This window comes from Pelophylax lessonae (assembly GCF_965119305.1).
Source record: "Pelophylax lessonae genome assembly, chromosome: 2".
Classification (NCBI taxonomy): domain Eukaryota; kingdom Metazoa; phylum Chordata; class Amphibia; order Anura; family Ranidae; genus Pelophylax; species Pelophylax lessonae.
The window spans coordinates 133,682,762-133,697,062 of NC_138769.1; the positions used below are offsets into that span (position 1 = coordinate 133,682,762).

At 42.4% G+C, this 14,301-nt stretch overlaps 1 protein-coding gene across 1 annotated transcript in view; it reads right to left on the minus strand.

The window, feature by feature from the left end:
* Positions 1-1,035: 1,035 nt before the first annotated feature.
* The window catches only part of LOC309547991 (uncharacterized protein), a gene marked incomplete at its 3' end in the record, with an annotated part of 144,155 nt that continues 130,889 nt past the window's right edge, over positions 1,036-14,301 (minus strand). The window contains exons 23-26 of the mRNA XM_082247978.1: positions 8,465-8,717; positions 6,272-6,442; positions 4,438-4,675; positions 1,036-1,303 (exon numbers count right to left, since the gene is read on the minus strand). Of these exons, the coding sequence (XP_082104104.1) occupies positions 1,036-1,303; positions 4,438-4,675; positions 6,272-6,442; positions 8,465-8,717 (930 nt within the window). The remainder of the gene's footprint in view (positions 1,304-4,437; positions 4,676-6,271; positions 6,443-8,464; positions 8,718-14,301) is intronic.

Sequence of the window (14,301 nt, forward strand, 5' to 3'; positions counted from 1 at the left end):
CTTCTACTATAAGACTGATAGGAGTAGTGACAGTGGCATCACTACCTCTGTCAGCCCTGGAAGTGGCAAGGAGAGGAGGAGAGAGTCGGGAGGAGGGGTCGGCTGTGCTCTCTTTTTCTCTACTCCCCATAAGCTTCCACATAATGAAGCGGGAGGAGGGAGAAATTTGACATCTTTGACCTGGGTACTGGATGATCTTGTTCCGCCACTGGCTCTGACATCATTGCTACTTTTGAACAATTTGTACACACTGTCTGGATTATTTTGATCTTGTCATTAGCAAGTTATAGGACAGGGGGTTTGTTGTATGGGCGCTTCCGTGGAATACAGCAGGCCTTAAGTGAGACACTGCACTTCGGCAGCACTGGAGAGGAGAAGCTGCTCTGAAAGTGATAAAGATAAAAAGACAAGGCGCCTCTTAGTGCAGTAGGCTCTTAGTATTTATTAGGTTAAAAGTATAAAAGCACTCACATTTGGTAAATGTGACATGGGCATAGCAAAGATCTGTCTAGAATCTTCCTATCACACATCCGGTGATCCGCTTCCTGTTGTCAGGTCTGACGAAGAAGCTGACCTCCGAAAGATGTAACCGCCCATCACCCGCTCTATTGGACACCGGCCGCTGCATCCACACCCTGCCTTCAGGAAATCTCATGCCGACCAGGCTGAGACACAGACGAAAGGACGCATCTACAGGAAGCGGATCACTGGATGTCCTCATTGCAACCACTTAGCACAGCGGATAGGAAGACTCCAGACAGATCTTTGCTATGCCCATGTCACATTTACCAAATGTGAGTGCTTTTATACTTTTAACCTAATAAATACTCAGAGCCTACTGCACTTAGAGGCGCCTTGTCTTTTTATCTTTATCATTAGCAGGTTATCCCTAACACAAGGATAAGTAGGGCTTCGGTTTTTATCATGTCTGCCCACATTAATTCTTGTTAATGTATAAACCAAGCATGTTTTATTATCAATATTAATCTATCAATGTATTATCATCGTAAATTAGTCCATGGGACCTGCATTATTCTATACAATAGCCAAATGCAAGACAGGTAAAAAAAAAAAGCATGCATCTTTGCACTTACTAAATTGAGGGAGCTCTTTCCATGGGCTCAGGTCGAGTGCTCGAATTTTGGAACATGGAACAAAATCTGTAGGGTACTGATTTCCATAGAAAACGTGCAGAGGGACCTCAGTGATGTTTGTATTGTCACAGATAATCTGGGACATAGTCACTTTTTCAATGGAACTTTTCTGAGCTTTGCTGAGAACGAAATCATTCTCATAATAAAACCTAAGCAGAAGAATAAATTATTAATGACCCTTTTGCACAAACGAAATATACAGTATAAGTATACAGTATGAATGCTATCCATAGTATAGTACAGTTATTCTGCATGCTGTATCTCCAGTATACATGGCATTTATACTGAGCACTATGACCACTGCCCCTTGCTCTGGGGAGTCTGTGCAGCCTCCCTGTCACTTTCTGTTTTACATCTGAAAAGGAGGGGCCATGAGGGTGGCATAAACAGGAACTGATCCGCTCCATTTTCCTCCTGCAGACACTTAAAGCCTGACTTTCCTCCTCTCCTTCCCATTTAGAGGCAGAAGGAAAATGGGTTGGTTCCTGTATATGCTACCCCGCCATTCCTCCTGTCGATGTTACTGTATTATTTGCTGCCCAGGACCCCTGTGTGCTCCCCCCCCCCCCCCCCCGCAGCACTGCTGGCTTCCCTCCTCTCCTCTTCCACAGGCTGCTGGGGGAATGTTTCTGGATGGACAGTGTGGAAAGGTCCTGTAAATATGTTATTTACTGGCCCCTTCCTTTTCTAAATGAACAGAGTCTGGGATTGGTACCGATTCATAACTGAAGCATAGTAAACTGCAATTGTTACTGCAATTGTTATGCTTCAGTTGTGAATGAACAAGAAGCTCTGGATAGAGTTATTCCTGTCTATTCATTGTGTTCTGCTGAGGGTTCAGAGATGGGGATTGAGGGCTGCGTTCCCAATCTCCCTTCTCTATCTCAAAGGTGAAACATCAGAGGCCCTACTAAAGGCCCTGCTATGGGACTGCTAAAAAATTGTAAAAAGTAATAAAAAAAAAAATTGTGAAAAAATAAAATAAAATGGTAAAAAAGAATAAAACAAAAAAAAAATACAAAAAAAAAAAACTACTGACACTGTCCACTGTCCCACTGACACCATCCACTGCTCTACCGAGCATGTCCTCTGCCATACTGACAAAGTCAACTGCCTTACTGACACCATCCACTGGTCTACTGACTGATGCCAACCTCTGTCCTACTGACATGACCACTGCTTTATTAACACTGTCGACTGTCCTGCTGGCACTGTCCACTGCTCCACTGACACCATCCACTGTCCTAAAGACACAGTCCACTGCCCTGCTGGCACTGTCAACTGCTCCACTGACACCATCCACTGTCCTACAGACACTGTCCACTGCCCTGCTGACACCGTCCACCAGGGCAGCCATCGGAAATTTTGGGGCCCCTTACACAGCTTTAGGCCTGGCCCCCCGTGCCTGACCACCAAGTTACATCCTCCTCCTCTGCCTGGGCGTGTGAATGTATATGATTGAATGCTAGGATGCCAGGGGGTCCTAGCAACCAATAATTTTGACAGTGGTGGCCAGCAGGAGGCTGGGAGTCAGGAGCAAGTGCAGCGGGTGGCACCAGCGAGAGTTGGGACTAGTTGCCAGTGTAGGGGAGGAAATTAAAAAAGGGGAGGTGTCAACTTGGAGCCTGGGCATCCCTCAGGACTGGGCCCCTCGAGATGCCTGGGCCCCCTACATATGTATGGGCTGTACCCCCCTGATGGCGGCCCTGCCGTCCACTGCCCTACTGACACTATCCACAAACTGTGCATTGCCCTACTGACAATGTTCACTGCTCTATTGACTGACACTGTCCATTTATAAGTTAGGCTAAGTTTATGTTTTTACACTGACATTTGTTTTATTATATTTTTCCTTACTATGTCGTTATGCCTTACTAGTGAATTTCTTGAAAATAAAAAAGCCAAACCCCAGGTGACCTTTGATCTTTTTCATTTTGATCAGGTAAATCCCCACCTCTCAAGGTTGCCTAAACCTGCTTCAGGGTATTGAAAAGTATTGGAGAGATCTGTCAAAATGTGGACAGTTTCTCCAAAATCTTGTGAATTACCCTCTCGATATAAAAATCTGAAATAACTCTTTAGCCACTTGGAGTATCTTGGTGCAGTGGGATTATCTTCGCACACAGTGAAGGTGACAGGTAATAATGGGGGGCCCCAGGTCAACTTTTGCATCAAGGCTCAGAAGCTTAAGCCCCGGTTCACACTTATGCGATGCGGGAAGGCTGCGAATCCGCAGCCTGTTCCCGCGTCGCAAAGCACCCCCGGCAGTTCACACTGCCATATGCGATACGCTGGGGGTGTCAATGTAATCTTAACGACACCCCCAGTTTGATCGCATATCGCAGTGCGATCTTGCAGTTCGCACAGGATCGGATCGCACAAGTGTGAACCGCTGTGCAATCCGATCCTGATGCGGCTGCAAAAAAGGGTCCTGTGCGTGTTTGCTGCGGGTGTGGTGCGAATTTAGCCATACATAGTGTATGGCTAAACTCGCACCGCACAGCTGATCGCATGTAATGAAGGAGCAGTGCGCTCCGACATTACATGCGATCGCCGCAGCCGCAGTAATGTGAACCGAGGCTCAAGCTACTTCTCTGATTGTGACCATACTCCTTTTGTGCTGGCTACAAATGTGTTCTCACATGATGATTATTGGATTCTTGTCCTATCTAAACCTTATCTCAGAAAAGCATCTAATATCCCAGATGCACCATTTAATTTTTCTTTTGCTCATAGCCGAGTGTGCTACAAAGAAGGTAGGAATGAACAAAATTCAAAACCAAATTCAAAGCCTGTGGATTGGGTAAATTTACATATGCTATATTATATTCCAGTTAACTGAACATTTTAATTGCAATTTATAGATTCAAATTGGAGACCCTTAGAAAACCCATTTTGAACTCCAATTTAAAGGTATTTCAATTACCACTAAATATACATTTTTTGCTTGCCTCTATATTCAGAACAAATTTTGAAAATATTTTCTTGTTTAAAAATATAAACAATTTAGACATTATCAGAAGTTCTTTAAAATGAAACTGGTAGATTGGGGAAACATATTCTCAAGCATACAGGTGACTGCATGCACAACATGCTGCACAGCAACAGGTATTTTAAACCTATGTAGACATGAATGTAATTATTTTGTGCCTCCATCATATATTGCAACTTCTGAATTCTGGGATTCATAATCTTTACTTTACATTGATTGAGTGAATACATATTGTGGGACTCGCTAATGAATGAAATATATTTTGTCTGTGTACTAGAAAATGAAGCATACCGATCTCCATCTCGAGTCCTGCGGAACTGGTCTCCAATAAGACAAGACAGCAACTTTCCGGTTCTTCCACCAGGCACCAAGGGTTCAGAGACTCCTCCAATCCAGAGGTCTATGTTTTCAGGAGTGCCATACAAATCTATTAATTTTCTGGCTAGTTGCCCATTATTGAGAACAACGGCCAACTCATCCAGATTGCGGGGGGCAGAAAGGCCACAAAATCTCCTCCATGAATTATATCCTAGGTAGAAAGAAAAAATATGACAAACATGTTTCCTAGCACATATATTCCCTTGCAGGGAAAAAAATGGCCACGACATGCAACTGCTTTAATAAAGGCAACCAGGACTGATAGAGAGCAATTTCATGACCTGTAAGGGATTTTGACCAGCCATTTCCTGTGCATTCCAACACACTGAAGCTGTACTAAAATCAAAAGTATCCCTTAATTTATCTTAACCTGACTTCTCTAAACTCTCTGTAAAGACTACAGCCAGCCTTTATATCGCTCCTCAAAGAGTCACTGGACATAAACGTCCCAAAATGTGACTTCCTCTGCTTCCTATATCATATCTATTAGGTGGCTCTGAGAAATGTTTTAGTACTGACATTTTTACATTGAAAGTAAGAGACAGGCATAAAATTGCTGTGAGCTTGCCTGGAAATTGCTCTTTACAAGAGCTTTAAGTTGATCAGTTGAGTGGGTTAGGCTGGCACACTACTGCAATGTGTGAATGAAACATGCACGCTGGACATTGTTACAGCTGCTGTTTTTAGCTTCAGACGTTTTTTTCTGCAGCCAGTAAACTCCCCGGCATGTTATCCTATGTGTCCATGCACACATAGGCTGTTATCAGTGTTTTTTGGCAGGGGCGTTTTCTGGCTGAAAAAAAAAACCCAGAACTAGTGGGTTTGAAGAGTTTTTCAGCTGGAAAAATGCTTCAACTCTAAAAAACGCTGAAAAACGCGGCTATTCAGTGATTACGAGCATTTTTGAGCCATAAGCTTGTATAGGGGTATTGTTTTGCTAAAACAATAAAAAAAAAAAGCAAAAAACGCTGCAAAACTTGCATTTTTAACACTGCATTGCACAGCTAAAGCTACTGCCATTTTTATAACCTCCAGGGTGCATAAGGCCATAGGCTTTGCTTTCCATAATCATCTCAATGTAATTTTCAATTTTGACAAGTTTAATCCCAATGAAATAATCGCTGACAAGCAGGTACCGAAAAGGCTGAATCAGGTTATCCTGGTGCGAGAATTTCAGCACTGCAGGCTTTTGATGCAGAACCTGCTTTTGGGATGGTATATAGACTCCTAGTAATGGACAAGGGGAGCATAAAAAAGGGGTTAAGTATTGGTAAAACTTAGTTAAGGGCAGAGGTTCTTAAACATTACCATACTAGGAGCCAAATAGACCCAAAGAGAATTTTCCCAAAATGTCAAACAAGGGTAAATATTATTGGCGTATAATGCATTGAGGGCGTTTTTCACTAATTATTTAAGATTTGGTTAACACAAGTCAAAATTTCTTACATTTTTTATACATTTGTAACTAGCGCCAGAGTTTCTATGCCTCAGAGCCTTCTCTGTGTAACCCCTTCTGCTCCTATCTTGCATGTGCCAGAGTCCCACCATACATGTCTGTGCTGTCAGTCATATTAGTTTGTTTGTTTCACAGGTTGTTAGAGAGTGATGGTGTTGAGGACAGGAAGATTTATTACAATTTTATTCAATACAAAAAAATGCAAACAAGTATGTGTCCCTTATTAAAGAGATGTTTTGATCATACTGGTTTAGAACATAAAGCTGACCTTCATATTTGGTTTCATGTTACCTGGTAGGCCGTGTTCTCGCCCTCTTTGTATATTGATTGCTGCTAGATCGAAACCAATACGCTTCACCATCTTAAACAGGCGTTCCCTCAACTCATCATCCACAATCTGATTTTGCCGATTTAATTTGGCAGAATTGGCCAACATACCCCGAAGGAAAGGGTCAATACCACCTGCAAGTAGGAAACACTGGTAGTATTGTAAAAAGTATTTTTTTAATTAACAAACATCTTATACTTACCTGCTCTGTTCAATGGTTTTGCACAGAGCAGCCCCAATCCTCCTCTTCTGGGGTCCCTAGAGCTGTCCTTCAGGAGCTGCTTGCTCTCTGGGGACATTCATGTGTGTTCACTCAGGAGCCAGCTCTGTGTCTCTATTAACACACACAGCGTAGCTTGGTCCCACCCCCTCCCTCCTCCCTGGTTGTGATTAACAGCAGCAGGTGTCAATAATTCCCACTGTTGCCTCTCTGTCTAGTGAGGAAGAAAAGAGCCAAGAGAGCCTGCTCTCATACATATCACTGGATCGAAATGGGGCTCAGATAAGTATAGGGGGAGCTGGGGGCAAAGCAGAACACTGAGAGTTTTTACCCTAATGCATGCATGCTTTAGAACCACTTTCAAAACAGGGAGGGAGTTCCTAAACAGTTGCTTTGATTGAATTATATTCCGCATCAATTTTCTGCAAAGTGCTACTCTAATTTCATAAATTGCGTATAGAGCTCTACCAATTGTTTCTCAACCAGTGGGATATTTACCCTCAAAGACACATTGATGGATTCAAGGGAGGACAACTTCTTTAAGTAAATTTATCATAACAGTTTTCGCAAATAATAAATCGTACATAAAATAGATATCAGGCATTTTGAAACATGTTGAATTGTTTGGAAATCATTTACATGCAGTTAGGGGCACTGGTAATTGGTCTAAATTCTCAGGTTACACTTCAGATTGGATGACAATCCAGGAAGTACATCGTAAACACTGGCTCCTATAACCTGGTAAATACTTTATTGCAGATATTGCACAAACAAGCAAACTTTGCTCGATAAATCAAGTTACATTTTTTTTTAAAAACTTGCTGGAAAAAAACTTAGATATACAGTACTTACCTTACCCATGGGTTCTACACTGCAGATCCTGGGAAATGCTAATTATCCCTAATTTTAAGAGAAGATACTCCAAGGTTTCCTGGGTCACTGGGGAAGCCATCCAATTGGAAGCTGTTACTCCATGTGACTCCAGCAGCCATCTTGGGCCCTTTTAAGGCCCTGGCTTCCAGGCTTGGTACACATTTGCAAGTGGGTATAGTACGGACAGGTACCCCATCTGTTAGGGACAGAACTAGCGGCAGAGAAGAGCTTCTGACGTGGAGGGAAAGCATAGGGATTGCAACTTCGCATTGGGTTTGTTGTGAACTAGCCTTGCATTACTTCAATACAAGTTCTTGATTTCACACCTGGACTATATGTGTTATTGCTGCCACAATAACTGGCTCCTATAACGTAGTAAATACTTTATTTCAGATGTTGCACAAACAAGCAAACTTTGCTCAATAAAAGTTAAACATTTTTTAAAAACTTCCTGGAAAAAAACGTAGTAGATATACAGTACTTACCTTACCCACGGGCTCCACACTGCAGATCCTGGGAAATGCTAATTATCCCTAATCTCAAGAGAAGACACTCCAAGGTTTCCTGGGTCACTGAGGAAGCTATCCGATTGGATGCTGTTACCCCAAGTAACTCCAGCAGCCATCTTGGGCCCTTTTAAGGCCCTGGCTCCCAGGCTTGGCACACATTTGCAAGTGGGTATTGTAGGGACAGGTACCTCATCTGTTAGGGACAGAACTAGCGGCAGAGAAGAGTTTCTGATGTGGAGGGAAAGCATAGGGATTGCAACTTCTCTGGACATCTTCTCGCTTGGGCACAAGACGTCCAGGTCACATTCTGCCCCCCCCAACAGGTGCTGCTGATTCGGCTGAAACCTATTCTCTACACACTGTTGAAACCCGTGAGTTTTCCGGGTTGGGCTGTCTTCCCATTGGGTTTGTTCTGAAATGTCTTTGCATTACTTCAATACAAGTTCTTTATTTCACACCTGGACTATATGTGTTATTGTCGTCGCACCACACTGCACCCCACTACACCCCACCTACAATCTGAAAAGTAACATTATTAAAATGGGCCGGTTTACCTTCTTTTACTATCCTCCATGTGGAAAAGAAAGTCTGATGAAGAGGGACAGCAGGGTTTGTTTGATGGGGCTGATATCTGTCTCCTAGACGATTCACCATTGGATGCACCATGGTGTGCCCCATACGAAAAGCAATAGTGAATACATTTGACACTCTTGGGTCCTCTTCATCATTATAACCCATATGTGGAGGTAGAACATGAGACATCTCACTGCCCAGCAATAGGGGAAGCCAATCCTTGTATGTTATTTTCTGTTAATGAAAATATATATATATAACTGCAATAAATCACAAACATAAACAAATGAACAGTCTGACAGAGAGAGATATACGACCGGTACATAGCAAGGAATTATATATATCAAATCCGTATCAAATCAATTTTTGGTATGACCATGCTTTGCCACCTTCTTTACACTGAAGATATTTCTTAACAGTGGCGGCTGGTGCAGTGCTCTGCGCCCCGAGCCCACCTTTCTTTGAAGCCTATTAGAGCCTCTGGCTCTAATCAGGTGCTTCAAAAAAAAAAAAAAAACCCCTATTGGAATCCATGCATTCGGCGCCCTGCATGGAGATTAAGGGGGGCGGATGCATGGATGGGGGGCGGCGCCCCTGCGCCCCCAATGGATGGGCCGCCACTGGTTCCTAATGCCATTTGCTACATGTGTGAGGTCATTGTCCTACTGCAGAATAAAAGTGGGGCCAATCACACACCCCCATTATTGTATGGCCTGATGGATAAGTATCTGCCTGTATTTCTCAGCATTTTGGACACCATTGATCCTGATCAAATCTCCAACCCCATTTGCAGAAATGAAGCCCCAAACCTGCAAGTAAACTCCACCATGTTTCACAGTTGCCTGCAGACACTAATTATTGTAGCGCTCTACAAAAGTGTTATATAGCCAGGTGGAGAAGTGGTGCTGTGGTACAATATAAGCCTTGAGTATTATTCCTTTAAGAACTCCAAATAATATGGGTTTTCTCCTGTGAGAAGGGTGAACTGGATTATAAGGGATATAGTTGGAAGAAGTGCGAAGACTGTGCAGGATTGGACTGGCTGAACTACACTCCCAGGGAGCAGAAGGATCCACAGAGGATTATAGGGAGAAGATAAATTGGGGACGGGGCCGGATGCAGCACACTCTCTTGCTTCGAGGACCTCGTGGAGAATGGAAGACTGGAGAGGAGCGGACCGATCGAGTAGGGGAAAGAGAGACCGGAGGCTGAGGCCTGTGTCGAGAGAAGGAGAGAGCCCATACCAGAGACAGCGGAAGTCACGGTGAGGTGACTAGCCCTGTGTGGAGGCCAGCGCATTGGAACCGGTGCGGAGTTGGGTGAGAGAGGCCTAACTTCCGCCAATGCAGAGAGAGAGAGTCTGTGACGCCATAAGGAAGGAGAGGCTGCGACAGTAGCTAGTGAACACTGCCCCGATACTGGAGTAAAAGGCGAGTAGGAGAACCGCAAGTATATTTAAAGTTGCATACACTGTTTACACTTAAAGCGTCAGACCCTGGATATACTCACACCCCTTTGTACTGTGGATTACAATTGTCACTTAATTAAGTGACCAGAGCTCCAACTACCGGCGAAGAATTGCAAGGCCTTGCTAGGACAGTGACTCTAGTGATTCATCCTTAAAGGGGGCCCCCTACAGGCGTTAGAGTGTGATTATCATAGTTTTAGATCTGCATGTTAAAAAGTACATCTAATTAGATAAACTGACAACGCTGAGTTATACCGGTAGTTCAAGTTTTGGAGTCAGATCAGATAGGATTGTCTGACAGTCACTCTTACTATTCCTTTAGTAGTTGCTATATATATATATATATATATATATATATATATATATATATATATATATACTCATAACCTGTTATATTGTTGTTTGGGATTTTGTGTCTCAAGGCCCTATATTCACATTTGGGACACAGGGAGTTAAAATCTTATCATAACCTGCTATTACCAATCCAGTTGTGTTGAACCTATACTTGTTACCTTTTTGCTTTAATTCAGTAAACTACTATACTGATACCTAAGTGTCACGAATATCAATACCTCAATATGTCTAAACCTGTAGTGCCTAGTGGGTCAGAGTTACCTCAGGGTCTAGGAAGTGCGGAGGAAATGTAAATACCCAGCAGTCCCCATGGGGGTCGTGCTACAGTTAGAAGAACCCTTGTCAGGTGTTTTTGACAGCAGAAGGAAGTTGTGGAGCGCTGAATCTTATAGAAGTGAGTATTTTCAGTCAGTTCTTAAGCAGGGTAAAGAGAATAATTACTGTTAGGCAGCTCTCCCATGAGAGATGCTGAAGGCCAGTTCTTAACTTAAGTAGGAACTAGGTGTGCAGGAAGGAAAGTGCAAAAAAACAGAACATATGAATTCCAGGTTTAATTTTTTTCAGAATCTTGTGTATTTTAAAATTCCAACTAATTTTAAATGTTAAACGGGCACTGTTCATGAGGGCCTGATACTGTTGAACAATGCAGTGGTCTCTATAGTCCTCTGTAGCTCTGCAGTCAGCTCATACTACCTTCTGAATGGAAAGGTCTAACTCTTATTCAGCAGAGAGCATGTTGGACCTCGGCAGAGAGTCTTTTACCTCACACAGAAAGCAAGGGTCTTATACTGCAGCTTGCTGGCAGGGAACAGGTTTTCCTACTCTCGCTATGGCTGTTTTATAAACAAACTGGAAGACTTTGCACACCTTTTGTTTTCATGCACCTGAATGCAGCATTTGCCTAATTTAAACTGAAGGTCCAGCTGAGCTCTAACTTTTTGGGAGCCTAGCTGTGTACGGGACCCCGAAAACCAATCCCCACCTTCAGGTTTTCTAATGGCGTAAATTGTGTATTTTACCTCCACACTACCCGTCACAGTTTCAGAGGCTCTGAAATTTCAAGATAGCACAAACCCCCCCAAATTACCCCATTTTGCAAAGTAGACACTCCAATCTATTAGCTGAGAGGCGTGGTGAGTCCATGGAATAGTTTATATTTTGCCACAAGTTTCGGGAAAATTATTATTTATTTATTTTTTTTACACAAAGTTGTCACTAAATGATATATTGCTCACACATGCCAAGGGTATATGTGAAATGACACCCCAAAATAATTCTGCTGCTTCTCCTGAGTACAGGGATACCCCATGTGTGAGACTCTTTTGCAGTCTAGCCAAGTACAGGACCCCGAAAATCAATCACCACTTTCATGCTTTCCAAGGGCATAAATTGTTGATTTCACTCCTTACTACCTATCACAGTTTCGGAGGCCATGAAATGCCAAGACAGCACAAACCTCCCCCCCCCAATGACCCCTTTTTGGAAAGTAGACACATATGTGGGTGTCATTCCACATATACCCATGGCATGTGTGAGAAATGTATCTTTTAGTGACAACTTTTTGTTAAAAAAAATAAAAAAATAAAAAAATGTAATTTTCCCGAAACTTGTGGCAAAATATAAAATATTCCATGGACTCGCCATGCCTCTAAGCAAATAGCTTGGGGTGTCTACTTTCCAAAAAGGGGTCATTAGGGGGGGGGGGGGTTGTGCTATCTTGAAATTTCATGGCCTCCGAAACTGTGATGGGTAGTGAGGAGTAAAATCAAAAATTTACACCATTAGAAAACCTGAAGATGGTGATTGATTTTCAGGGTCCCGTACACAGCTAGGCTCCCAAAAAGTCTCACACATGTGGTATCCACATACTCAGCAGAAGCAGCTGAATGTATTTTGGGGTGTCATTCCACATATACCCATGTCATGTGTGAGAAATGTATCTTTTAGTGACAACTTTGTGTTAAAAAAAAAAGAAATTAAAAAGAAAAACTGTAATTTTCCCAAAACTTGTGGCAAAATATAAAATATTCCAAGGACCATGCCTCTCAGCAAACAGCTTGGAGTGTCTACTTTCCAAAATGGGGTAATTTGGAGGGGGGGGGGTTCTGGTATCTTGACATTTCAGGGCCTCCTAAACCGTTATAGGTAGTAAGAAAATGCAATGAAAAATGTACGCCCTTTAAATATTAATGGTGGGGATTGGTTTTCGGGGTCCCGTACACAGCTAGGCTCCCAAAAAGTCTCACATATGTGGTATCCCTGTACTCTCAGGAGAAATTACAGGTGTAATTGCACATATACCCATGGCATGAGTGATCAATATATAATTTCAATGACAACTTTGTGTAAAAAAAAAAAAAACATTTTTTTTTAGTCATTTTTCAAACACCTGTGACAAAAGAAATGAAATATTCAATGAGCTCAACATGCCTCTCAGGACATTCCTTAGGATGTATACTTTCCAAAAAGTGGTAATTTGGGGGGTTTTGTACTGCCCTGCCATTTTAGCACTTCATGAAATGAGTTAGGCAGTCAGGAATTAAAGTTGCGTAAATTCCAGTATTTACACCATAGTTTGTAGACGCTATAACTTTTGCGCAAACCAATAACAATACGCTCATTGAGATTTTTTTTGTCAAAGACATGTAGCTAAATATATTGTGGCCAAAATATATGACATCAATTGAGTATATTGGATATTTTTTAAAAGACAAAGTTGAAAATGTCATTTTTTCTCAAAATTTTCGCTTTTTTTTATTAATATCGCAAAAAATAAAAACCGCAGAGGTGATCAAATACTTTGTTTTTGTATGCTGCCATCTTGTACTGCATGTTATTTAGTTTTCCCTTTCTTGTCATGTAATTTCCTATTCTTTTGTGTGGGCTTCTGTTATGCTTCCTCAAGACACACTTTGGGGCTAGGAAAACTAAAACTTATTTTTAACAGCCTTCTATATTCAGTGTATCGCATCATATTGTATTGCCTCAGCATTCTGTATACAGTAAAGACATTTGTAGATTCCAGGTGCATAAAGGATAAGTTCACCTTTGGGGACATATTACACGCTCCACCAATTTTTTGGGTTGAACATGGAACATGTTCCTGCCTGCAGCCGCTCCCTGCTGCCTTCTCTCTCTCTGTGACAACAGTACAGTAGAATTTCCCCAAACCAATTTTGGCATTTTTTGAAAACAGCGTCGCCGTGTGGGGCTCCAGCCACACCAACGCATCATTCATTCACAGAATGCTCTGTGAAAAAATTACAAGTTCCAATATCCTTTGCAGCTGTCATCTTGTAGCACTCAATGAACTGCCACAGCGCTGTTGAGCACTGTTGTAGTTCATTGAGTCTTCCTGTCAGTGTGAAACTGCCTGGCCGTACAATTTACGGGGCAGACAGGTTATACTGACAGTTTGCAGGAGACCTGCATGGCATCATCGATCTGCTGATCGCTGGTGCAATACTTTCCAGTCTCCTAAAAATAAATTTTACCTGCAAAAAATGTGCATTTATTTACATTTTTAAAAAGTGAACTTATCCTTTCATGAATTCAGCTATCTGATGAAGATTGTCCACAATGATTGTCCCTGCTACACTATATTACCAAAAGTATTGGGACGCTTGCCTTTACACGCACACAAACTTTAATGGCATCCCAATCTTAGTGCATAGGGTTCAAAATTGAGTTGACCCACCCTTTGCAGCTATAACAGCTTCAACTCTTTTGGGAAGGCTGTCCACAAGGTTTAGGAGTGTGTCTAAGGGAGTGTTTGACCATTCTTCCAGAAGCACATTTGTGAGGTCAGGCGCTGATGTTGGACGAAAAGGCCTGGCTCGCATTCTCCGCAGTCTCCATTCTAATTCATCCCAAAGGTGTTATATTGGGTTGAGGTCAGCAATCTGTGCCGGCCAGTCAAGTTCTTCCACCCCAAACTCGCTCATTCATGTCTTTATGGACCTTGCTTTGTGCACTGGTCCAAATCATTTGGTGAAA